This window comes from Panthera leo, chromosome D4, assembly GCF_018350215.1.
Source record: "Panthera leo isolate Ple1 chromosome D4, P.leo_Ple1_pat1.1, whole genome shotgun sequence".
Classification (NCBI taxonomy): Eukaryota; Metazoa; Chordata; class Mammalia; order Carnivora; family Felidae; genus Panthera; species Panthera leo.
Window position 1 is genome coordinate 57,591,830 of NC_056691.1, and position 27,817 is coordinate 57,619,646.

General features: G+C 38.4%; 1 protein-coding gene and 1 pseudogene across 2 annotated transcripts in view; both read left to right on the forward strand.

Annotated features, from left to right (window-relative positions):
* The first annotated feature begins 605 nt into the window (after positions 1-605).
* The window catches only part of RECK (reversion inducing cysteine rich protein with kazal motifs), a 79,674-nt gene continuing 52,462 nt past the window's right edge, over positions 606-27,817 (forward strand). The window contains exons 1-6 of one of the 2 annotated variants that reach the window (XM_042913544.1): positions 606-726; positions 13,389-13,447; positions 16,248-16,322; positions 17,233-17,269; positions 19,801-19,886; positions 21,299-21,346. In XM_042913544.1, coding sequence (XP_042769478.1) covers positions 627-726; positions 13,389-13,447; positions 16,248-16,322; positions 17,233-17,269; positions 19,801-19,886; positions 21,299-21,346 — 405 coding nt within the window. In that variant the 5' untranslated portion in view covers positions 606-626. Of the gene's footprint in view, positions 727-13,388; positions 13,448-16,247; positions 16,323-17,232; positions 17,270-19,800; positions 19,887-21,298; positions 21,347-22,575; positions 22,674-27,817 lie in introns of those variants that run through there. The other variant, XM_042913545.1, reaches the window with a different exon arrangement.
* Positions 17,323-17,458, forward strand: LOC122205752 (annotated as a pseudogene).

Below are 27,817 nucleotides of genomic sequence, written 5' to 3' on the forward strand. Positions count from 1 at the left end.
TCACCTTTTCCTAATAGGAATTGGTACTTAAACTGCACATCAAAGACATATAGGGGCTACATGTGCTACATGAGCTTTGGTGGCGAATCTGTCCCTCGGTCCCCTGTTAGGGGACCATGTCTTGGTCAGTGCCCCTCAGATTTTAAGGGAGGTCGGGTTGACCCGGGTGCCTTCTTTGGATGTGAGGCAGAAAGGATATTAAGAAGCTCATTCAGGGTAAAGAGAAGTGAAAGGGAGAGGTCCCTTTGGTTCAGGCTTGGACTTGCAAGTCTTGGAAAGGTCTGTCTCCTTTCTGAGCCTCAGTGACCCCCAGCCGCAAAGTTCGGGTGGTGTTAGAGGCGTTGTAAGAGCCCTTCCAGCTCTGACATCGTCTGATTGGGGAACGCTGGCTGCGGGACTCCGCTACACAAGCCGTCACACAGCTGTGTCCTAACAAAGAGCTGGGGTCTCGGGAATGTTCCCGCCCCCAGCAGGTTTTGGAACCTCCCAGAGGCCGAGGGGCGGGGCCTGAGCGAGCCGCAGCCAATCACTAAAGGTCCAGGGCGCCGGGGCGGGGCCTCCGCGAGCAGCCGCGGCGGCCAGGCTGGGTCCGAGCATCCCGTGGCTCCGGACCCCCTGGCCCGGACATGGCGGTCGTCCCGGCCTCCCGGCGAGGCGCGCTGCTGCTTCTCCTGGCCGTGGCGGAGGTCGCGGAGGTGGCAGGGGGCCTGGCCCCGGGCAGTGCGGGTGAGTAACTGCTGGAGCAACGGTTCGGGGCGGTCCGGGGCGGCCGCCCAGCTCTCCCAAGATGGCGCGGAGCAGGGGGCGGGGGTGCGCGCGACCCCCAGACCTGGACCTAGTGCGGTGACCCAGGGTCCGGAGGTCCCAGTGGGCGGGAGGGGGCGTCGAGACGGGACGAGCGAGGAGCCCTCCCCACTACCGCTCTGTCCGCCGCGGTCATCTGCTGCGCTGGGAACAGTGACCCGGGTTCGAGGCCTTGCTCTGTCACCCACAGGGCAGGGGGCCCCCGTCTCGGCCCTCAACCCCACACCGGGCTCAGGTCTCTGTCAGAAGAGGGTGAAATGCCTTCGCCCGGAACGGTGGCGAGGGTTGGATGGGATTTCCGAGGTGCAGGCGCCTTACCGCCGCCCTGGCCAGTTGTAACTTGACCCTCGGTTCAGTAGGGCAGACCTCGGGCGGCGAGCGTTGATGGGGCCCACAGCCTGCCAGGTTCAAGTCTCTGAAGAGAATCGGCCCGAGCCTGCTAAATCCACTTCTGCTGCCACCCGCGGTGGTGCACTGTGTGTCCAAGGCAGCGCTGGGCTCTGGCGGGAGACAGACTAAAAATCAGTAAACTCTGCTTTTGGGGGGGGGGGGGGGGTGCGGCTAGCAGGCTTAAGGAGAGCTGTGTTCTTGCTCTTGAGGAATTAAACCAAGAATGGATAAGAAATTGTTCAGTGCTGGTAGAGTATCTCCCACGTGCCGGGCTTTAGGAGTTGATGCCAACTCCTGCCCTCTGCGAGCTCTCTGGCCAGGAGGTGGGGTACCGCCGGACACAAGCTGCTGGAATTCAAGGCCAGAGTGTCCAGAGGAGATGGAAGGCTGTGGGTGCACAGAGGGAGAGAGATGACATCCATCGAGGGTAGGAGGAAAATTGAGAGATCCTCCAACTGCGCACACATTGAAAGATGGCTGGGATTTATACATGCAGAGTGGTGGGGATGTGCATTGCCTACAGGCAGAGACACGTAGAAAGAGCAAAATCAATCCCAACAAGGTTTTAAGGCAGTTTACAATGTTAAAAGTTTTTTTTTGTTTTTGTTTTAAGAAAATAAAGTATTTAAAGGTGGGCGAGAATTGTGTCAGGAACTTGGGATTAGATAGTTAATTGTAATGGTGTTCCAAATTTAGCTGTCAGTTAGAAATCAAAGGAGAGGAAGAGAGAAAATAGGAATATGCTGTGTATTCTTGGCTAAGTCAGCTTACCTTTCTGGGCCCCATTTTTTCTCATTAAGTTGATCTAAAGCATTTCAAAGTTATGGCCCATAGAATACTAGTTGTCCATTCTCATCCCACAACCAGTTGATTCTGTGGGAAATATTAGAGTGGAGTAATTAAGAATATCTGAACAAGTTACTTAGCCTTAATCTTTCTGTGTGTTAATATCCACAGTTACTATATACGGTACCTTTTGGATTTTATTGTGAGAATTAATTGAAGTAATACATGTATAGAATTTAGAATAGCGTATAGTAAGCACTGAAATGTTACCTATTACATATGTTTGGGAAACACTGCACATTGTACCCTTCTCTTATAAATTCACAAAACATGTTAGAGTCACGATAAAGGGTCCAAGGATGCTATAGTAAAGAAACTTGTTTGCTGAGGGAATGGGAAAAAGACTGCTAATAGGTATGAAGTTTCTTTTAACAAAAATGAAAATGTTCTGAAATTAAGTAGTAGTGATGGTTGCACAACTCCATGAATATACTAAAAACAACTGAATTGTACACTTTACTTTTTTAAGTTTGCTTATTTATTTAAATTTTTTAAATGTTTATTTATTTTTGACAGAGATAGAGAGACAGAGCATGAGTGCGGGAAGGGCAGGGAGAGAGGGAGACACAGCATCTGAAGCAGGCTCTAGGCTCTGAGCTGTCAGCACACAGCCCGACCCAGGGCTCGAACTCACAGACCACGAGATCATGACCTGAGCTGAAGTCGGACGCTCAACCGACTGAGCCACCCAGGCGCCCCTAGTTTGTTTATTTATTTTGAGAAAGACAGAGATAGAGTAAGCCAAGAGTGGCAGAGAGAGAGAGGGAGAGAGAGAATCCAAAGCAGGCTCCGAGCTGCCAGCTGTGGAACCTGATGTGGGGCTCGAACCCACGAACCATGAGATTATGACCTGAGTGGAAACCAAGAGACTTAACCGATTGAGCCGCTCAGGCGCCCTGAATTGTACGCTTTAAAAGGGTGAGTTTAGGGGCGCCTGGGTGGCTCAGTCGGTTAAGCGGCCAACTTCGGCTCAGGTCATGATCTCGCGGTCCGTGAGTTCAAGTCCTGCGTCGGGCTCTGTGCTGACAGCTCAGAGCCTGGAGCCTGTTTCAGATTCTGTGTCTCCCTCTCTCTGACCCTCCCCCATTCATGCTCTGTCTCTCTCTGTCTCAAAAATAAATAAACGTTAAAAAATTTTTTTTTAAATAAAAAAATTAAAAAAAAATAAAAGGGTGAGTTTAGGGGGAGCCTGGCTGGCTCAGCTAGTAGAGCATGTGACTCTCGATCTCCAGTTGTAAGTTCAAGACCCAGGTTGGGTGTAGAGATTACTTAAAAGGATATCTTTAAAAAATAAATAAAAGTCAAAAGGTGAATTTAGTGGTCATGATTGTTAATGTATAAACTAAGGCATATTAAAATTTTTAAGAGTTTATTTGAGCAAAAATTGATTTGAATCCAATAGCACTGAATGGGAAGTGACAGGAGCTGGAGGAAAGATTTTCATAGAGAAGATGTGGAAGCAAAGCAAGGAAATTATTTGATTGGCTATAGGTTAAGAAGTTGCCTTATCCAGAAAGCCCAGGTGGCTGTTTGTGATTGGTTGACCTTAGGTTTCAATTTCTTAATCTTGAGGTATTATAAACTTAGGTTTTGGCCTGTATAAATAGGCTACTGAGGCATTAAAACCACCTCAGTCTAATGGCCTTCTTGTTTAATTAATGTAACCTGATTTGTATCTCAACAATTATAGAAAAAAAAGAGATTCGTTTGCTTATAGAGCTCTTTTTTTTGTTCATGACACCTAAAGGATGCTTTAGAAAATGCTGGGCTAGATAATTTCTAAAGACCCTTCCAGCTCTAAAAGTCCATGACAGCATAGAGTTTGCATTGTTTGATAAAAAAAAAAAAAAAAATTTTTTTCAACTTTGAGCTAAAAGTGAGATTTGTCCCTTGTACTAAATTCTAGGAAGCATGTATTGCCTGGTCCTTACATAAAAGATACTGAATAATACAATGGACAAAAGCTTCCACTGTGGATTTCAATCCTAAATAAAAACTGAGAACAAAATATTAAATTGTATTTCACTGAAGGCCTGCCTGGCTTTTATTCCTGATCAGTCTTCTTTTTCCTCTCCAAGACTGGGTGTACTCGTGTATCCTCTGGTATAAGGCTTTACAAGTCTTATTTGTTCTTAGAGATATTTATTGCTATTCCTGGGGGTGGGGGTGAAGGAATGATATTACTTACTCAGTGATTATTTTGTCTTGTGAAGTTTGGCCACACCTCTACATTGGAGTAGTGCCACTCTTCCTATCCCAGTGTACTTTCCAATCTCAGCCCCACACGCTGCCCCCCCTACCCCTGCCCATTTCTAATGTTCTCTTTGAAGGATGGGATGGGACCCTATGCTCAGATCTCAGGCTTTGTGTGTCATGGCACCTAATAGTAGCTCTGTTTCTATTTAAGATGTTTTGTAATGGTATGAAAGAAGGAAAGATGTACCATTAAGGGCTAAATTTCAGTAAGTTGACATTTAAGGAATTATGTAATAGCCTAGAATCCTGAAAAAGAATGTAATGAATTTTAAGTTAGAAAAAAGCAAACACTATCTAGAGGAAAGTAATAAAAAACAGATTCTCTTCACAAAGACATATCTTGGCCCACATTGTGGAAAGAGCTAGGCTTGGTGATAGACCAGATATAACAGTTTATTCTGGTGTGCTGAAAAAAGTTCCTGTCTCATATCCCTAGATTTAAGCAGTTTCAATAATCATACTTTTCACCAAAAGTGTGCCTCTTCTAGACAAAAAGTGGGACAATGTCAAGGAGGTGGTTATTATATACTTGAAATGTAGTTTTTAAAAGAACAAAGCATACTGCACGAGTTTGTCCATTTGAAAAATACTTATTGAGTGTTTGCTACATGTCAGGTGCTGTTCTAGATACAGGTTTGCTGCTCTCAAGGAGTTTCCATTCTACCAGAAGAGAGATAGACAATCAACAGATAAATAAAATGATTTTTGATAGTGGTAAGTGTGCTATGAAGGAAACCAGCTGATAACAGAATTGTGTGAGTAGAGGGGGGAGTTCTTTACATAGTGATGAGAAGAGAGGCCTCTTCGAAAAGGTAAAGTTCAGCAGCAAAATCTGAAGACTAAAGGTGTTAAGAAAGACAGAGATAGAGACCAGAAAGTGCAGAGGCCCTAAGGCAAGAAGGAACTGTTTGGTTGCAGCATAGGGCGCAGGAGAGTAGGCTAGAGCTAATGATGCTGAGCCTTGCAAAAAGCCACAAAAGGATTATTGTGCATTATTTTATTGTGCAGAAAGAAACTGGTAGACTACTATGTAAGAGATATAAGCTTTGATTTATATTTTAGATCACTCTAGCTGCTGAATGAAAAAAAATGTGATTATGGTAGGGTAGGAGTAAAAGCAGGTTGACTAGAAGACCTCTGTAGTAGTTGAAGCAGGAGATAATGGTGACTTAGAGTGAAGTGATGGTGGAGATAGAAGAGGAGAGGTTCAAGATATATTGCTGATGGATTGGATGTGGGAAGTGAGGGAAGGAAAAATTAAAGATTATTTGTAGATTTTTTACCTTGAGCAATTTTGTAAAACATGATGCCATTTACTGAAGTTGGGAAGATGGGGAGGAGCGGATTAGAGGAGAGTTGGCAGGTGAGCCAAGAGCATCAAAAGTTCTGTTTTTGTATATGTTTAAGATAGATATTAGGAATAACTGCCCTAGGTCTATTGCTCATTAAGCTAAATTTCATACTTGTCAGTAATCCATTAAGCAAATATTTGTTAAGCTGTTAATAGTGCCAGACACCGTGATAGGCACCAGATACAAAGTGATATGCAAAAACATAGTCTCTGCTTTCATGGGGTTTATTGTTTAGTAGGAAATTCAGACATTAAATATCACCAATATATGTATATCTACACTGCTAACATTGTGTGATTATAGTAGTATGTATCAGTTTATATTCTAAATCTGGAGAGTATTTCTGAGGAAAAATGTGATTTAGTCAAGTATATAGCACATAATGTGATGGGTGCTGTAAAACACACAGATAACATGAAGACATCAAGAAAAGTATAGTATTAAGAGAAACTTTCTCATTATGGAATATACCACTGGGAGCCAGACTTTATACTTTTAGGTTCTTTGTTTTATAGATGGGAGGCCTGCAGCATAGAATGAGCAAAGGAGTTATCCAAGAATACTGGCTTTAGCATCCGTGAGGAGGACCTTAGGAGAGTCATTTGCTTTAGTTGTTTCTTTCTTTTTTTTTTTTTTTTTTTTAATTTTTTTTTAACGTTTATTTTTGAGACAGAGGGAGAGACAGAGCATGAACAGGGGAGGAGCAGAGATAGGGAGACACAGGATCTGAAACAGGCTCCAGGCTCTGAGCTGTCAGCACAGAGCCCGACGCGGGGCTCAAACTCACGGACCGTGAGATCATGACCTGAGCCGAAGTCGGACGCTTAACTGACCGAGCCACCCAGGCGCCCCCGCTTTAGTTGTTTCTTAATGATGAATGTCTAGGTTAAGGTTTTTTTGACCCCCTAAGGGAACAGAAACCAAGGTAGCTCAGGATTGGGGGCTAGTTGTGTAGCATCTAACAGGGAGACACATGGAAATCCAAAGGTAGGAAATTCAGCAGAGCAGCCCTGAGGGCTGCTGTGGGAACTGGAAAGCTGCCAGGAGCTAAGACTGCTGTTAGGGACAGCCTCTCTCTACCTTTCATAGCTTCTCTGTGCATCTCTTGCATTTCCCACTCACTCTCCACCAACCAGCTTCTTCTTTTTACTCATCGTTTCTGTACTACCATAAAATTTCAGCTTCCCCTGCCCCAACTCTTCTTGACCTATGGCTGCAGGGCCCATCCCCAGCTGGCTGCATACTTCTGTGCCTGCATATGTGATTGTCCAATTTATCTTCTGTTTTAGGCCAAAACCTCTTATGATATTGCTAAATTATGGGTTAGTCACCATATGAAATGTGGTACTAAAGTGTTATGGTGGGAGAAAAAAAACTTTTTGTACCTTTTGCTGATAAAAGCCTTTGTATAACTAGGAAATTGTTACTTATTAACCAATGAATAACATTTTTTGAGCTGAACATTATGCTAAATGGATACAAGAAGTTTACAGTCAAACTGGGGATACCTTAAGTACACACATGATATGGTTAGAGAAGATTGCAATGTTAAGGTTGCCAGTTCTGACTAGAATATCAGGGCCAAAAAATCAAACAGAGCTTGGAGTTATTGGTACTAAGAGTTGAGGTAGGATTTAAAAGTTGAAAGTATTTGGGATTTAGGTCAGCAGGGAAAGGGCACTAAGCATTTCAGTCAGAAGGCAGTGTTCAAGGTAACTATAGGCTTTCCTTGTTGAAAAATAATAGAAGGACAGGGAAGGTAAGGTTAAAGGAAGATTTGCAAAGTTTAGAATTGGAATCGCAAGAGGCCATTGTGGGCCCTTTATTAGAAGAGTGACATTATGAAAGGTCTATGTGGCAGTCATATTGGTAATTGGGAGGGGGAAGGGAGTTATTACCAGAAGACTTTGGGCTGCCCTCTGTAATCCCATATTGTCAGAATTATCAGAAGGCTTTTTGAAAAGACTAGAAAGAAATAATGTCAAAATGTCAACATAGGTTCTGGCAAGACAGTGGGACTATAGATCATTGTTCTTTTTATTTTCCAAAGCTTGGAGTTTCTTAGTGAAAAAAAAAGAATTATTTTAAAAATTTAAATGAATATAATTGGCTGTTTGGCAGGCAATGGAGAAGGATATCTGTAACTTGCCAATAATTCAGAAAAAAATACATATATCTTTCTAGATAAATAAAGCAGTATGACAAAATGTTAGCAATGTTGAATGCAGATAGTGCGTATATGGGTAATCACTTTACTGTTTGGCTCTTCCTTAGGTGATAATATATTTTGTATATAAACCCAAACATACACATATCTTTAAAGGAATAAGTATAATGATTGCAAGAATGTACTTATAAGTTGAAGATGTAGTTGTCATTTAAATGCTTTAAAAGTGTCAATTTCCAGGCTGTTTTGAAAATAAAAATATGATTAAAAGTAAGATCAGAGGCACCTGGGTGGCTCAGTCGGTGGAGTGTCCAACTCGATTTCTGCTCAGGTCAAGATTCCAGGGTTGTAAGAATGAGCCTTACATCAGGCTCTGGCCTGAGCTTGGAGCCTACTTGAGATTCTCTCTCTCCCTCTGCCCCTTGCCCCAGCTTACGCACATATGCACTCTCTCTGTCTCAAGTTTTTTAAAAAAATGTTAAAAAAGAAAGTAAGATCAGCTTTTAAATGTTTTATTTATTTATTGCTTTAAATGTTTATTTATTTATTTTGAGAGAGAGAATGAAAGAGTGCACATGCAGGCGAGTGAGTGCGAGCAGGGGAGGGGCAGAGAGAGAATCCCAAGCAGGCTTCAGGCTGTCAGCACTGAGCCCAAGGTGGGGCTCTGTCCCACCAACCCAACCATGAGATCATGACCTGAGCCTAAATCAAAAGTTGGTTGCTCAAACAACTCAGCCACCCAGGCGCCCCAAGATCAGTTTTTTGTTAACATGTCTTTTTTTATTTAGAATGACCTTTTCTAGTATCAGCTCAGATTTAGTTTTTTTCTCAACAGTGCGGGATATATATGTGTGTGTGTGTGTGTGTGTGTGTGTGTATTCTGTTTTAGTAATTCTTTAGGAAGACATTAATTAGGAGGAATCTTTATTTTCTTTAGAAAAGAAAACAAGAATAGCTTTTAATTAACTAAATTGAATTATAGCTTTTAGGAGGTTTTTGTGGCAAAATTCCTTTTAACTTCAAAAATCCTATAATTCTATGAATATTTTAGTTTTAGATTAGGGTGTGTATTTGTTGTTTTAAGTGCTGGTTGGTCTTAGAAGTTGCATTTTTCCCTTGTGGCTGGAGCATGTGCTTCCTGCTTACTTGCCTATCTTTAGTACACATGTGACCCAAACTATTAGCCAAACCTTGATGTTTCTAATTATTAGGTAATTCTGCTTGCATATTTCTAGATTGTACCTCCTTAAAGCCAATATACATGTCTTTTAGCAATCTGTTTGGGTTTTTGTTTTATTAATTTTATAATTACAGACTCTTGGAATAAGAGTGCAAAATATGACACTTGTCCTTATGTGTCGTTAATGAGGATAACACCTGAGCTTTGTATTTTCATAATGTGAATATCAAATTTTATTTTGAACTAATTTACCTTTATCTGTTCCATTCCATTTCATGCAAATAAGCAGGTTTTAAACTATTTTTCTTGAAGAATAAGAAATTAGTTTAAAAACAAATTATAAATACAAAGTATTTTTAGAATCCATTGCCATATAAAAACATAAGGCTTTGGAGAGTTTTTTTTGGATTCTAATTGTTAAATGACCCAATTAACCCATTTTAATAGCTCTAAAAAAGACAAAGACCTTTAATTACCACGTTAATTGCATTTGAATCCCTTCTCCCCATTCTTAATGAAGGCATATGAATTGATGTCTATTTGAAGACATTTATTTCTTGAAAAATATGCAGTGTTAAAGATTCTAACAAGTTTCAAAGGAAGGAAAATGTGCGCCAATGTAATAATGGCTAAGGTTAAGAAGAGGGTACGGAAAATGTGATGGAGTTTAGGTCCCCTGAGCCTGTTCATGGAGGGTGGCAGCCCTCTCAAGGGAGGAAATGCACTATTACAGAGGAATGCTCCATTGGGAGGGGGAAGGGAGTTATTACCAGAAGACTTTGGGCTGCCCTCTGTAATCCCATATTGTCAGAATTATCAGAAGGCTTTTGAAAAGACTAGAAAGAAATATGTCAAAATGTCAACATAGGTTCTGGCAAGACAGTGGGACTATAGATCATTGTTCTTTTTATTTTCCAAAGCTTGGAGTTTCTTAGTGAAAAAAAAGAACTATTTTAAAAATTTAACTTTGGGGGTGACTACATTGTAAATTGGACCTTAACTATTAAATAGGAAAAAAATAGGCTTTTATATTTATGTTTTTAATAAAACTTTCCATTGTTATTGGACTTTTAATTATAACACATTTTGTTCTGTTCTGAAATAGACCTTTGCTCCAAGAAACTGTTTTTCAAAAATCCCCAGGCCCAAATCAGACTCTTGTCTGCCTGATTGTTTACTTTTTGCTAAGCTTGTGCTTATTGGGACCATATGTTATCCTGAGTTATCTTTGCTCACGATCAGCTGGATTTTTTGCCCTCAAATGACCTTTGTGTTAGAGGCTAGTAGAAAGTGGCAATTTCTACAGGACTTCAAAAGAGTACATCATTATCACACAGGAGAGCCTCTTTTGTGTTTTGTTTTTCTTTTTCCTACCTGCCCTCCCCATTCTAATGAGTAATGAGGCTGGGGACATAACTAAATCTTAGAAGATGGGGGTGGGGGGAAGCTTAGCATGACATGGCAGGGAAGAAAGGGTGTTTTGAGAAAGCCTCATGAGTGATTGCCCCCCTCTCCCCTCGAATTAAAGTTTCTAAGAAAGTAACTATAGCTTTACAAACAAGGGACTTTTTCTTCTTCTGATTTAGTGACGTTTTTATATTCTTCAGAATTTGTAAGTCAAGCGTTTAGAACTTGAAGCCACTTTTTTTTTCATAGAAATAATATTGGAAAGCCAGCCCCACAATCGTCTTCTATGGAACAAAACTATAGTAATATGCCAGTAGTATCATATACTCTGACACTGTTTTATAGAGAACAATTTCCAGTTTTGAATGTAGAAGGCTTTCCTTGTAAGATCTAAAGAGGACTTATTTTATTCATCTATTTATTCTTTCCTTCCCCCCCCATACAAATCCTACCTTCACTAAAAAAGCTCTTCTTTCATCTATTTTGTGTAATGAAATTGTATAGATTGCATTTGAAGAGATTATGTTGCAAATTTCTGTTTTAAACTATTGTATCAGATCCAGCTGTCTGAAATATTTTCATCTTCTTGTCTCTTTTGACAGCTCCTGATCAATCCAGCTAGCTGTATCTTTTTTCCAGTCAGGTCCACTCTAGAATAATAACATGTCCCTGCTGATTATCTTTATAGCCAATTTATGCATTTCCTTAGGCTTGTAATGCTGCTTGGCAACATTTCTCCTTTCCTCTAATTTCATGTTTCTCAAATTGGTATTCTGAAATTTAGTAAGTGGCATGAAAAAAATGTTCTGTGCTCTGAGAAGTCTGTCTACTTGGATCCCTTTTTGGGAGATTAATAATATATAAACATATTAAAGGCTTTGGTCCTGCAGTAAGGAATTCTCTGTAACTTTTTTTAGTCCTTATTTCCCAGTTTATTTGAACATGAAATTTTTCTCCTGAGGGATAGATACTAAAAGTCATGAGTAGAATACAAGTTTGAGGGACCTATTTATAGTTGCCTTTCTCTATTCTCTGAAGTGACTGTTCCACACTTCTACAATTTCACCTCAAGCCCCCAACCCCATCTCAACCCTTTTTGTTTTCAAACCTAATCTGTGTTTCACTAAAGAAAAATGGAGGCTGTCAGCTTTCCTCTTAATTTATTAGTGAGTGACCTTATATCCTATCCTCTTGTCTAGACTTTGTTCTACCATCAGACCGGATAAAGTCAGAGAACATAACATTTATTCACTGTTGTATCCCTAGCCCCAAACTCAGTGCCTTTTCTTTAACCCACATCCCTTTCCAGCAATCACCTCATTTCTCGAATCTCCTATTTCTTCCACAACTGTGTGTATGACAGTTCAGTTCTGACACTAACCACCCAGAGTTAGAACAGACTCTACAGGTTAAAGGGCATGATGCCGAACAACACAACACTTACCCCAGATACGAGCCACACTTAGGAGTCCCCAGGCCACCCACACTTCTGAACAACTGGCTATAAATCCGGGCTTCCCGCAACCACCCCAGAATCAGTAATTCACTAGAATGATGCATAGAGCTCAGGGAAGCGTGATAGTTATGATCACAGTTTTATTATCAAGGATACAAATCAGGAAGACCAGCCAAATGAAGAGACATACACAGAATGAGGTCTGGGAGGAAATGCAGAGCTTCTGTGCCTTCTCCTCATAGAATCACCCTCCTGGCACACTAGCATCTTCACCAACTAGAAAAGGTCCCCTGAGCTTTGATATCTAGTATTCATTAGAATTCCATCATATAGATAGACATGGTTGATTGGATTATTGGCCATATGGTTGAACTTGATGTCCATTTCCCTGTCCTGCTGGAGGTTGGGCTGATGTCCTGTGGCTCAAAGCCCCAGCCTTCTAAACATAAGGCTAGTCTTTCTGGCTAGGCCAGTCCCCATCCTGAAGCTATCTGAGGGGGGAGTCCACCTCACTGGCATAACAAAGATACAGCTATTACTCTAGAAATTCCCAGGATTTAGAGTCTTTCTCCAAGGAATCAGGGACAAAGGCCAACTAAAAAGGGGGAGGGAGAGTTTTCTTAACTTGATCCTGCTTCCTCCTGTAACTGCTACTCTCTTTTTCCCTCCCATTTCTGCCAGACTTCTTGAGAGCCTATATTTGTTGTCTATACTTCCACACCTCTAGTTTACTCCTTAGTATCATTCACTTCTACTCCACAGAATACCTTTTGAGGATTACTAAGTGGCCATTTCCTTTTTTGATTCTTTCCTTTTTTGTTTCTTCAATCTAACTTGTATGTTTGAGTGCATGACACTCCTCCCTCTTCTTAATGCTACTCTCTCGAGGCTGACCTACCCCTCTGACTGTTGCATCTCTGTCTCTTTCCTTGTTCCTTCCCATGTCTCAGATTTTGTGTTTTTTGAATTTGGTGCTGTGGTCACTTCTCACTAGAACTCTCCCTAGACAATGTCACTCGTTTCCATGTACTATACCTCCTTTATACTGATGACTTCCAAATTGGATCTTTAGGCTTGACTTTACCTGCAATCCAGGCTTGAATTTTCTGATTTTACTGGAATTTCCATCTGGGTGTCCAATAGGAACCTTATATTTAACATGTCCAAAACAAAATTCACTTCCTTTTTATCGCTTAGTCTTACATTATAGGCACAATAATAGAATCTAGCCTATAGAGTAATTATAAGGATTGAATGAGGTGTAATGCATAAAGCAAATTTAGTAAAATTCTGGCACACAGAAAGTATGTATGACCATCTCCCCTGTTAGTCTGCAAGCTTCTTTAGGGCAGGGACGATGTCCTCAAACCCAGCACTGGCCTTGGCTTGTGATAGGTATGTGGTAAAAGTTTGTTGAGTTAAAATGAATAATAATCTGTTGAATAAGTGTTTTGTGTAGCCATCTGATTTAGTTTAATCATCTTTTTAAATTAACAGTGGGCAACATCTGGTGTTTATTTTTTCTCCTAGGTGCACTGTGTTGTAATCATTCAAAGGATAACCAAATGTGCCATGACGTATGTGAACAGGTAAGCTTATGTAATAATTGTTAAGGCTATTGGTTATGTAACTGTTTATGTGAAGTATAATTGTTTCGGAGAAATCTGTTGGACAGCACCTTAACCAAGTGATCACAGTTCACATCACCAGTAATGGAACAAATTAATGTGTGTCTGCTGACATGATGCACTGAAAAGGAGCGCAGCATCTTTAGTAGGATTCCTGCCAAAAATGCATAACCTGAATCATTGAGGAAACAATAGGGCAAACCAAGATTGAGGGATATTCCTCAAAACAACAGCCTGAAGTCTTCAAAGTTATCAGTGTTAAGAAACTTCAAGATTAAAGGGAACTACAGAGATATGACACTAAATGCAATATGTGATCCTGGAATTTAAAAAAAAATGCTATAAATAACGTTATTGGGATAAATTGGTGAAATTTGAATATGGGCTCTAGTAATAATGTATCAATGCTGTGATCCTAAATTTGGTGATTGTATTGCAGTGACATAGGACAGTGTCCTTGGTCTTGGGAGATAACATGCTGGGATTTAGGAATAAATGATCATGTCTGTAATGAATTATAAAATGTTCCAAAATAGCAATAATATCTGTGTATGTAGAGAGAGTTAAAGCAAATGTTGCAAAATGTTAATAATGAGTAATCTACATGAAGACTATGTGGGTGTTGTACTGCTCTTCAAACTTTACTGTGAATTTGAATTTTTCTGGTTGAACCTTTTAAGTAAAATTCCACTGAGACAATACCTGGTCATAAAGTCTGCCTTTCTTTCATCCCCTTGGTTGTGTAGTGCTGGCCTTGGCACTTGAGAATGAATGGCCTCAATTGCCTTTTAAAGAGTTTTCAATAATGTAGATTTTGTCACTGCCTAAAATTTAGAGAGCTACCTAACTGGGATTAAAACTTCTCTCAAACAATATTGTGAATTTAGAAAGATTTTGCAAGATACTCTCTAATTATAAAACAAGACAGTGACTCAGCTCATCTAGGTAACTGCTAGAGACTTCATGTCAAAACAACATAGCAAATTAAGTTTTCTGCAAATTTACTGCCAGAACAGTAGCTTTTAAAAGCAGAAATGGTCCCTAGATAGTGTCACCATAAGGGAGCTTTTAAAAGAGTTCTGCTGCTTTTGGAAACACTGCTTTCCTAACTTTGCTTATTTAATGAATAATTCTGGTCATTTATCCTGTAGAGTTTCTCACAATCTGAATTATGCTGTTTGTAACCCATGATATCATTTAATGTGTTCCTCTTTCCTCTGTATGTCTTAGTAAGTGGTAGGTAGATTTAAAGCAGGGCTATCCAGAGAGCTTTCTGCAGTGATGAAAATATTCTGTATCTGTGTGATCCAATATAGTAGCCACAGCTATATGTGCCAGGTAAACATTTGAAATGTGTTTAAAGAAGTTGAGGAAAGGTGTGCCTAGGTGGCTCAGCCAGTTAAGCATCACTTTTGGTTTGGGCTCAGATCATGATCTCATCGTGGGTTCAAGCTCTGAGTCAGGCTCCTCACTGACAGTGTGGGGCCTGCTTGAGATTCTCTCTCTCCCTCCCTCTCTCTCTGCCCTTCCCCACTTGTTTGCACTTACTCCCTCTCTCTGTCTCTCAAAATAAATAAATAAACTTAAAAAAAAAAGAGATTGAAGAGAAAGAGAAGTTTGAGGAACTGAGTTTAAATTTTATTTGATTTTAACTGATTTGAGTTTGAATTTAGATGGTCACACATGGCTAGCAGTTACCTAATGAGACAAGTCCAGAGGCTTGATAAGATTCAGGTTAGGTTTTTATTTTGTTTTGTTTGTTCAGCAGATCTTACTTATAATGTTTGTGTCTGGTTGTCTCTTTTTGTAATTAACATTACAGCCATTCTTGATAATTGCCTAAATGCATTAATTCACTAGGGGTTGCAAAATGGTGATATTCTAGCTCTTGTCACTTATTAATTATAGTTGATAGTTTGGGAGAAAAATGGCTATTAAAACTAACTGGAGATAAATCCTTTTTCATTGTCCTTAGCATTCATGGATTTCACAGTCTTGACTATTTGCAGGTAACCATGAAGTTCTGTCTGATACATGTAATGGTTTATAATTTACTGAGACATCAAATTGTAATCACATTAATTAAAGTTCTATTTTGGAAGAGAGCCAGTTAGCCTGGTAAACAAACTTGTCAGCTCCTCAGCATCTTTATTAAAAATGACTTTGTGCCTCCTGAAATCACTGCTGCACTATATGATAACTAACTTGGATGTAAATTAAAAAAATAAATTAAATAAAAATGAAAAATAAAATAAAAGCCCCTACCCCCCCCCCACCATGACTTTGTCTCTATTTAATGCCATTTTATGGAAGTTTGTGCCATAATGCTATTCACAAATTTGTTCGTCACTGATATCAAGGATATGACGTAATCTGTTTTACATTGTCATCAGTTAACTAAAAGCAGTTTATAGAACAGTTTAGAATGAACTTTTTTTTTCTTTTCTGTTTTCTTCTTTCTTTTTCTCCTTTGTTCTCCAACAGATTTGGTAGCCCGGTTTTCTCCATTTTTGGTCATTACAAAAGGGTCTAGACTTGCATATATGGACTTTCTTGATTATTTGCCAAACTAACCAACCTTTTAAGAGATGTTAGCTCAGCTTAATTTAGATCTTTCAAAAGGTTTTCCATTTATAAAAGGAAGTTGGAAAATATTCTAGACAACTGATAAGTATAGAGGACAATAAATTTTGCCCATTCTTATTTCTTACCAAAAAAAATGCCACAAAAACCTTCTGTTTTGTTTTGTTTTGTCAAATAGATATTCTCCTCAAAAAGTGAATCCCGACTAAAGCATCTGTTACAGCGAGCCCCAGATTATTGCCCTGAAACAATGGTAGGTCTTGTTTAACTTAACTATGGAAGCTTTTGTCTAAATGAAGCCATCTAATGAGTTAACTCCTTGATTCAGGAAATTTTTCAAAATGGTTTGAGGTTGTGATCAGATTAAAATGTTCGATTTAGCAAGGTACTTTAAAAAGATCATCACACAGATTGCTCGGTAGATACTATCTTTCATCTTTTATCATTTATCCTATGATGTAGTTATAAAAATAATATTAAATGTACATGTATTGCAGTCTTTAAATTTCATTATAAAGTTTATCTGGAATTTGGAATTTTACTCATTATTTTGACAATTTTATGAAAACCATAGTAACTAAATCTTATTTTGATTTTCAAAAGTTAAATTTGGGGTAAGGGGAAATGTGTGACTTCTCATTATTCCTATCTTCCCATTTTTTGGTGTACTATAGATATATTGGCTTGCCTGTCTGAATCATGTAACTTAACATGTCTCCAGTGCTGGGGCCATTCTCAGTGTTCGGGATATTCATGGGCTAGGCTCAGGAAGTCTGAGCTTACATGAGACAGCCTTTTTAGATACGGTAGCTTGCATTATGTGAGGCGGGAAATGTTGATCAAACAATTCTGACTGACACATTTGCCTTTACTCGCTCTACAGACACTTTGTCTTTTGCTTAGAAACAGTGATTCCAGTAAGCATCCTGAGAACCCAGACTCCTCATTAGTGCTCTTAGATGGGAAGATGGGAAAAGAGCAAGCAATATTTTTGCATCTCAGTTTTATTTTTTCCCCCTGAATAGCTGCTTGATACTCATGTAGTCTTAGAACATTGATTAAATAGAGACAAACATAATCAAATTAGCTGTACATAATTTCTGTATGAATTGTCATATTTAGGAACTGGTTATATAAAAGCCTTTTGGTGATTACAATTTTAGGTTGAAATTTGGAGTTGTATGAATTCATCTTTGCCAGGTAAGCAATAGCTAAATAACATTTGGCATTTTATCTTTAAAAACTTATTTTGTATCGCTTCTCGGCCTTTTGGCTAAGATCAAGTGTAAAAACTTATTTTGTGATTGTAAAATCTGTGTCTTAGTCCTGTAACCTAATGTATCCCCTTGAGTTCCTATCTTCTCTTTTTGGTAGGCACTCAAATTTTCAAATGTATAATTTATTCTCATTCACTCAGTAATTAATTGTGCTCTTGTCTCTACTTCTACCATTCTAGTGAAACTGGTCTTTGCAAGTTCACCGGGATCTCATGGTACCTAAATCTTTTGGCCTTTTCTCAGTACTTACCACCTTTGACTGCCTTGCAGCACTGTTGACCATTACCTCCTTATGACTCCACCTTGGCCTCATGCCCTTATCCTCTCTTACCTCCCCTCTCCCCCCATAAGGACTTGGGTCATTCCTTCCCTTTTCTGTCCACACTTACCCTGATAATTGCTTTCCTTCCCAGAACTGTTAACTAATCAGCCCTGGGAAGACAACCTTCAAATCCAAGTTATAGCTCATGACTTCTAGACATGTCTACCTGGATCTCTGCATCCTGGTGACAACTGAAGTGCAAACCTAAAACCAGACTCATAACGGCCTGTCTTGTGAATGACACTAGACTGGAATCCCTCAAGTTACCTTTGATTGCTTTTTCTTTTTAGTTCTATTGACTCTCCCCTTGGAAAATCTTGCATCTGTCCTTTCTACTCCTACCAGTATTGTTATGCTCTTGGGGTAGACTGTTGTAACAACCTTGTAGGTGGTATTTCAACGTATCATAGCTGTCCTCCCCGGCTCCTTCAAAAAGAAGAAAATCTCTCTGGGGATATCCACTTCCATCAAAATAAAGCTCAGACTCCCTAGCCTGGCATTCACAGTCTTACAGTTCTGATTAAAGCCAGTGCCTTAAAAGGAAAAAAGGAAGTGTATTTTATGTATCTCTGAACTCTAAAGGCTTTCACACTGTTTGAAGTTTGTATTTCAAACAAGTTGGACTATTTGCCTTCTTGGAATCGGCCATATCCTTGCTTGTTCTCTCAATTATCCCTCTACCTAATGTTCTGGAATTATTCGTATATAATATATATCTAAGATAGTATACCTCCATGTGTAATCTCCATAATTGGGTAAATCATATATTTTATCTATTTCATAGCCCATACAATACCTAATGGAGTCCTTTGTACATAATATTATAAATGCTTATTGGACAATTTAATAGTTTCTAAGAGGCTACTAGGTGTATGGAAGCAGCAGTATACTGCAGTAGGGTATAAAAGTTCACAGAATTTATGACCTACATTGGTTCCATTCAAAATAATGAAAATGTGAGTGATTCTGAAAGTAAGCACCAGAGATTTAGAGGAAACTGTACTAAGCAATGGGGCTAGATGCAAGTCTCTTGCCCTTTGTACCATTAAAACATGTAGGGATACAGAAGCTTATGATACTCAGTATTTCTAGCCAATTTTAAAAATTGGGGTGGTTTATAATTTTGAGAGCTTTGTCCATCTGCAGGCCATTTGTTTACTTTTGTTTTTTAGCAGAATGTTTCTATTTGTTGTGTTAAGTCCTAATTTCATTTGGAGAACTATGTTAGCTATTGCATTGAATTCTTTATACCTTCAATTTAGTATATTATTATATTAAATAATAATATAACTTAGATGTGAATTTGCAGACATATGTATTACATGGAAGCAGTGTAAAATATTTCTGAAAATAGATAAGGTGAAATTTGCCACATGCCTATGAGCATATGTCTTTTCTCTTTTCATAATTACTACTTGTGTCTCCTAATTTTATCCTAGGAGTCATTCGTTGACATTTATACTTGCAAAAGTGGATGTAAAAAATTCATTAGAACACTTTTTATAATTGCATCACCTTTCAATATCACAGTAATTTGGTTGGAGAACAGCTGCTGAGTATAAACTGCAACAGAGTAGTCATTTTGCCCCATAATTAAGTGTACCCACCAAAGTCCATTCTTACCCACAGAAGATGTATTTTTCTGTTCAATAAGTATCAATTTCTAAACAGCATCATAGGTTTTACACCATTCTAGTTACTTAATATTTTGAGTACAATAATCCTTATGCCCTTTTTGTTTGTTTGCATGTTAAGTTAAATTGGAATCTTTGCCTCTGATTCACAGTCTTTGCCTCTGATTCACTCTCCTTATTTTCCTTAACCTGTGTGTCCTGTAGAGATGCTGTTTACCCAAGAGGGAGAGTGGTCTAAAGAGAGTTTAGGGTGGGCAGAGGGAAGAGAGAAAAAAAACAGAGCACCTGGTAATTATGCTGTAAGGGCCTCTGAGAAGACTGGCAGCATTGGGAGTAAGCAGGGGAGGAGGGCCTTAATAATTTCGAGGCCTTGTTATCTGAGCTAGTTTTCCTGTAGACACCTGCTTTGACTTTTACTGGTATCCACGAACCAATTGGGCATGCCATTTGTGTTTCTTACTCCTTATGACCGAAACATTTGAACTTTTTGTTTTTAAGGTGTGTTTAAGAAGTCTGATGGCTGGGTTGGCTTAGGCTGCTGTGAACTGGCTATTACCTTGGAGTGTCGACAGGCATGCAAGCAGGTAACATGGCAATCAGGCTCGTGAGCAGCATGGGATACAGTTTGAGTATTAGCTGCGTCTATGTCTTGGACCTTGCCTACCTCATACCTTTGGAGGGGTGACCCATAAAAACTACAAATTTAGCATTTCTTACATAGACCACTTCCTTTTAGACTTGCTGCTTTCTCATTTGTGGCTGCTGCATGTAAGACACTCAACCTTCTCTTATTCTTCCTTAACTTTTCTCTGCCCTGCAAAGAAAGAACATTACAGGAGCCGAGGCCTTTTGTACTTTCCTGTGGTCATGCTTAGTCAGTGCTGAGTGACTCCGAATGGTTGTGTAAATTTAGAGTATGCTTGGATGAGAGCAGATGACACAGCTGGCTTATTTCGCTTTCATCTTCCGTTCTCTCTTTCATCATGGGTTTACCCTGGGCATGTTCTTTTATCCCTTCTCTGCTCCTGAGGTGAGCATGACTCCTACGGTGAACTGTGACTTCTCTTTGATCTGATAGATCTCTGGTCCAATTCAAGTTGAGTTCTTCCTCACTGTGTATATTTTCATAGTGGCTCCTCAGAGTGCTGTGGGAGAACTGGTCTCCTAGCTCCTCATACTCCCAAGCGGTGAGAGTAGATTTAAGTGGGAAATTTAGATGGACCTGAAATCACAGCTGGAGAGCCTTCTCTTACTTTCTTCTTCTAGTGACTGGTTTCTGGACCAGAGTACATGAGACATGGTGTCACCTTTACTTTCATACAGACCACTGTGCTGTTTAGCCTGAGCAACACTCTTTGAGCAGTGTACAGTCTAGTGATCTGCTGCTGTCCTCCAGCCATTGAGGTGAAGCTGAGTTGCAGAGGCTTGAACTGTAATGGATGGGGGGTGGGAGGGTGCATAAAGAGAATTACATAAAAATGACTTTTGTTAATTGCCTGACAAAGCCTTTTCCTCTTTAGTTGCCCCCTCCATTGCATATGGATCTTTGCTGAGGAAATTGGCTCGTAAGTCAGTAGGAGAATTTAGAATATGAAGGGTTAAAGAAAAAGCAAAATATAAATGCCCTGGCAGAGCTTCACAAGAAAATTTGCTACAGAGTGGATTTCAACTAAGAAAAAAAATTCTCTGATTTACATTTTCTTCAAAGTCATCTAGTTTCTGAAATAACAAAAGGACCCTGTTATTATGTGAGATTAAAGCCATAAAAGAGCAAAGCTTTAACATATCGGGTAGGTTCTGGGGCTGATGTTTATTTTAAAGAACTTGGATGAAATTTGTTTGTTGTATTTTAGGAACTTTTAAATATTAGAGCATAAGGTTTTTCTTGATGAAGTAAAGAATAGCAAACCAAGTAACATGTATTAATTTGTGTTCTTTTTGTCCTGTGTTGAATAGCATATGTAATAAATTAATGGAGAAATTTGTTATCTTTTAGGCATCTTCAAAAAATGATATTTCCAAAGTTTGCAGAAAAGAATATGAGGTATGCATTTGATTTAACAACTTTGGATAGACCAATTCAGATAGTATCAGAATTGATAAAAATCACTTAAATTTTCAAAATGAATTTATTCTTACATAAATTACCTTTTACTTTACAGAAAATATAGCCTTATTGACAAAATGTAGCCTTATCATTTACCTTGTCTAGAAATGTCATGACTTTAATTGACTTGTCAAAATTGAACATTAATTTTAAAGAAATGCCCTGTTAACTATACATGAGTTAAAAATAAAATCTTAAAGTTAAAAAAATATTTTTCGAGAAATGTCTAAATCACATATACAGAGGCTTTAACCTATATTGTATTCATAACAGCAACTGGTTATACCCAAGTGTAAAATAGTTTTTCTAAAGTTCCATATCCTCTTTTGCCCCCTTTCCTATGCCTTGATCCATGCAGGTATCCGTCTTTATTAACTGTCTCTAATTGGAAGAAATAAAATCACACTGCCAGTGTGAGTAGCTTCAAACTTTTGCAGCTCTCGCATTTGGTGGAAAAAAGTAGTAAATTACAAAGGCTGTATTAAATCTGAAGGATTCTTGTCTCCCAATGGTGGTATTTCAAGCACTGTGGTATGTAGATGGGTCAGTTCCTAGGGAGGAGGTAGAGGAGGTATTTCATGTCATGCAAATATGTACAGAAGATTGTCCCTGATGTGAAAAAGCTCCTCATTGGACTACTTCCTTCAGTTTCTAGAAGTCCATTGTTAAATGCGACATTATTGTTTTACATAGCGTAAGACCATACAGTTAAGGATACTTACATGCATATTCCTCATTCATCATTTTACCTATAAACATTGGGATTCCTATTGCTTTTAATAGCTGTATTCTCTTGGAGAAGAAAGATAGAACAGGTCTCTTGACAGCTTCTAGATTATAGTTCTTTTTTTTCTTTTCTCAATGCCTATAATTATATCTCTTGATTAATATTTTTAAATTGGAAAAATCTTACCATTTGTCCCTTTGTACTGTTTGCTAAGTTATATCTTTCTCTGAAGACAAATTTCCAAATTAATTGCAACTCTCCTCTGTTCTTATGAAAAGGAGCCTTGCTGCAAAGAAATAAAAGAGCTTTCTTTTTTTTTTTCTTATCTCTCTACCTTTAAAATAACTAGTATTAGTTTCTCTTGAACAAAGTGGCTAACTGTGATAATTCCTTCTTTTCTCCCACATGATGTCTGACACTGTCCATCCTCTGTAGCCTGTCCTCCATTATTTTAGTGTGCTTCCTTCTCTTGTCTGGATTTCTGCATTGCCCTAGGAAGTCTGCCAGTATGTGTTGATGAAGGACGGGACAGGAAAGGTAAGAGAGATAAGTTCTGTCCTATGAGAGAAATACTAAGGATAGTTTACTTTTCCAGTGTATCCTCCCTTACTGGCCTAGAATTAAGCAACTATTTTCAAAAAATCTATGCCGAGAGGGTTCTTTTACACATGTGTGTATGTATATATATATATATATATATATATATATATATATATATATACACGTGTAAAATATATATGTAAAATACATATATGTACTATAATATATGTAAGAAATATACATATGTAATATAAATCCATTAAAAACTGACCCTATAAATTATTAAAGATAATTCAAGACAATTTGATTTCTTATGTATTACTTAGAAATCAAAGAGAGACAAGAGCACTTTAATGCAGAAGGAGGGTTCTGTATTATAAACCCCAAATAACAGTCACTCTCGTGAGTATTAAAATCTAGCCTAAAGATAATGACTATTTGTTATAAAGTGAATTGGGTAAGTTTGGTGTAGTGCAGCCTGTTTTAACGGGATTGGTTGTTTATCACCATAAGAATAATTTATAAAATTAGGCTTTTAATATTTTTTCCTTGACACTGGAGTGGTCCTTGGAGTGAACTTCGGATATGTGAGCTATTCCTTTAGGCTAACAATTTTAGGAGTTAGCATTTACCCTGAAGTAGGTTGTATAGTTTGATTAGAGAGATTCAGAGAATGAGTAATTTTATTTGAGCAGATTTCCTGAGAAATTTACTTATATGCATAAAGTTAAAAAAACTTTAATGCCATTTAAAATTCTGTTTTGTTCCAACCAAGCTAAGATAAACCAGTTAAATGTAAAGCATTGTTATGTCTGATTTTATAGCATCTAGCTTCTTATGCGAAACAACATTTATTGAATACCGAGGGGTAGTGCTATATATTAGAAAGAGCATAAACTTTGGAGTTATACCTAATTCTGAATTCTAGTTAAGCTACTTACTTCTTACTAAAGAATTATATCTAACTGAGTGAAAAATTAAAATATATACTGTCCACACAAATCAGAAAGCAGAGTGAGCATGTTTGGTATATTTTGGTAAAAAGACTGTGGATCAAAAGCACGGTAGCAAAAATGTACATGGCTTGTGCAGGGGACAGAAAGAAAACGGGCCTATTTAGGGCTGTGAATCTGTCCTTGGATAGGCAAAAATCAGACCAGATCCTGGAAAGATGATATTTTAGGGCTCAGGTCATCATGAAGTAGAGGGGGATGATGAAGATTCTGTAATAGGCCAAAGTAACAAGTCCATATTTTAGAAAGCTAAAGCCTTAGTTGTGTGCATGCTAAGTTTTAGATCCCCCAGACCCCTCTAACTTAGCTAAAAGTAGATAAGGCACAAAACTAGGATGATAACAGTAGAACCAAGTATTCAGGAATAACTCAGAGATTTGAAGGCAGAATCCATCAACAGCATTTGTTATGGTGGGTTGAATAGAGGAGATAATATTCAGGGAAATAGTAAAAAAAAAAACAATTATTTGTGAATTGGGAGGTAGACCCAAAGAAATTGTATGGACAGGCAGCATAGAAGGACAGACTGAAAGAGAGTTTAAGGGTTGTGGGAGATAAAATGTCCTAATTGGAATACTAGAAGAAAAGAGAATATGGGACAGAGGCAATATTTAATGAAGCCCAACAAATCCCCAGCAGGATTAAAAGGGAAAAAAAAATGCATATATTACAGACATACCTCATAGCCAAAGATCTTAAAAGCAGTCAGAAAAAAAAAAGACTGCCTTCAAAGGAGACTAACAGCTGATTTCTCAATAGCAACAGAGGAAGCCAGATGCAGTGGAATGACACCTAAACTGTTCTGAAAGAAAGTAATTAATCAACCTAGAATTCCATATCCAGTAAAAATATTTTTCAAGAAAGAGGGCAAAATGAAGGTCTTTTCAGACAGCAAAACAAAGAATTGCTATTACTGGATCCTTTCTAGAAGTCCTTCTCTAAAGGAAGTTGTAAAATGTCTTTTTTGAGATGCAAAAGATAATGGGAGAATGATGAAAATACAAAGTGGCTAAATTAAAATACAGATTATAAAAAACAATAATAAATGATGTATTCAGTTTTTAAATAAGTAACAAGTAACAGTAACAAGAGCCTATTATGTTGGGAAAGGAGTTTAAAGAAATGGAGGGATATTGAGTGTTAGGTGTTTTTAAATGTAAAAACCCGTATCTCAGAGGTAGTGAATACAGGACTAAAGAGAGCAAGAATGATCATGCCCAAATCAACCATGACGTAACCCTTGAATCTTGAGAGTGAAAAAAACCTCAATAAAAGAGAAAGTGTTCAAAAAAGTAGAGAGCTGCTTTTTGAAAATTATTTTTTTAGGGAACTGCAAGAGAAGGATCCAGAAATCGATTAGGAGGACCCTACCTGTGTTAAGTAAGAGTATTGGAATGAGATGTTCCAAGAAAAAGAGAACTAATTTCCTGTCAATGGAAATGTTCAAGCAAAGGCTTACTGGATTCACACACATATCATGGAAGGGATTTCTGCAATGGATGGGAGACTTGGCTAATCTCCCAACTCTGCAGTTCTCTTTCTGACCCAAACCTAAGAAAGAGTACTTCTTTCAGTAATTAAGAGTACTATTTTCAGAATCACACATTTTATTAGAGCCACCAGTATCAACCAGTGGCTTGATAACTCTGACAAAGACATGTTCAAGTGTCATGGGCATGCTTAGTTCTAGGTTTTCCATGCATTTTCACAGGCCTGGGCCTTTGGCTCACCTAGAAGTATTAGGCCACGTGGATTCATAGATGTGTGATACTAGAACCAGGGCTGGCATTCAAAATATTCAACAACTGGAATGACCGAGGCACCAACAGAACAGATGCTGGCTGTAACCCATCGGTACAGCCGCACTAGTGCACACTGCCTCATTAGAACCAAATTGCAGACTAATTCATGCTTTCTGCGAGATGTGAGACATCTGGTATATTTTTTTTACATAGTCTCTGTCTGCAAGTTGGCTGAAAATATTTTCTTCTAGCCACCAAAATGGTGATTAAAATTTTTTTGTTGTTCATAGTTTCTTTCTTGACTAAGATAAACATTAAGGCGATGTGTGGGTGATGAATTTCCAGAGAGTTGGCAATGGCTGTAGAGTGATGAGACAAACTTTAGTTTTGGGTTCATAAATCTATTTCATACCTTTATGTCAGGCTTTACTGCCATTCTTTTAACATAATGGTCATAAATATAAATACCTTTCCATTTGCTGCATGAGCCACTGAAATACAGTGATACAAATTTGTCATCAGACTTTCACATTTTTACTTGTTTCTTCCTTTCACAGATCCTTCTCTGTACTTTTCTTTATATTCTTTTTAGAAATATCATTTTCAATTCTCTCCTTTCTTTCTAGATTTTTTTTTTTTTTTGTCCATTATTTGATGTTACTTCATTAAGAAGGTGAGAAACTATGAAAGAAAGTAGGAGGTATTTTTGTGAGGACTCACTTTTTTTTTTAACCTTAAGGCATTTAAGTTTTAAACTAAACAGTTGCTAAACAAAATTAACGTTCTGTCCTGGGGCTCTGGTTCTGTGAGAATGCGAAGATAAAATTAAGACTCTGAGGAGATATTAAAAAGAGGCTCTAAGAATCACAAAAACAAAGATGGCCAGCCTTGTGAGTTTCAGAGCCATTTCTGTCAGCACCATCCTGTCAACACACAGCTCAGTGTGTAAGAGAAAGGTGCAGATATGTGTTAATTTTTATTTTTTGAATATTCACATGTTCAAAACTAAAAATGGTGTACAATAAAAAGTCTCATTGTAACTTCCTGTACTGCAGCCACTCAGTTCCTAAAGTCACTAGAAATATTTGTGCTTATAAAAGTAAATATATATAGTTTTCCTCCATCTCCGTAGCACAAATGATAGTTTGTCACATCCCTGGATGCCAGTGTTTAGTACATATTTATGTATGCCTACACAGGCTGTACAGTGTATTCTCAGGAAATGTCACAATAAAATATTCTGCTTTAAAGATTTCTATGTATTAATTTTACTTTGTTCCTTTTTCTCTCAAATTAACCTTGATTCTAGATTTACTACCAGAAGCATAAAGGAAAGGGATGAAGAAATAGCCCTAAAAATTTAGAGATAAGGCAGGGATGTCAGGGCCAGCAGGATTCTCTGGACAGCTTGAGGCCTGCCACGCCTTATGTGATTGGATCTGTTCTACAGTGCTTTAAGAGTAGAGTAGACCATCTTACATGGCGGACGACAGTCTAGGCTGTTGATAGTCAGCTTTGGGGGATTTAGCAAAAAGAATGTGGTACTTTGCCCCATCAAAGCCTTCAGGACCTAAATGTAAAGCTTCTTTTAGTTAGTTCTAAGGAAACCCCAAGAATTGGCAGAATATAGTAATAGAAGACTGTGAATGGGAGGCTTGTAAATGACAGAATGCTGTACTGATACCCTGTATCAGAGTCAACATGAGCCGTTACCTGCAGCTGATGAGCTCCAAAAAGAGCGAAACCTATTAGGTCCTGCAGTACTGGCTTAAGATATATAAAACCTTCATTATGTTCCATTTGTATGTGGGGTTTTTTTTGGTCATATTTTGTATTAGAAGGGAATAACTCTTATTCAGTCTCTGTGCTAGAATATTTCCTCTCTTATCCTTTCTTCTCAGAAGTCACATGAATGAGATCATCCCAAAGGGAAATTGGAGTTTGATTAGATTGTGACCTGGTCTAATCTAAATGGCCAGGTTTTTCTCCCTAGGCAATCTCATCTACTTCCATAGTTTTAATTGCCCCAATATGATGACAATTCTAGAATCTTCTTTGCTAACCTCTTTCTCTGAGTTCTTGAATCACTATTGGATATGGATACTTTTGATGTTCAACTCGCATTTCAAATCAGCCGAACTGATTGTTACTTTCCATCCTTCCCTCCACCCCACTGCTACATAGCACATACGTGCACGTGCGCGTGCGTACACACACACACACACACACACACACACACGCATCCAGAACAAAAACTTACCATTTTTTTCTTACATTTCCTGTTTGGTTATTCCAGTATAGTGCTCCCAGACACATAAACTAAAAGCCTAAGAGGTATTGTCTACTCTTTCCTCTTTCTCACCACCTCCCACAAATAATTGGTTAT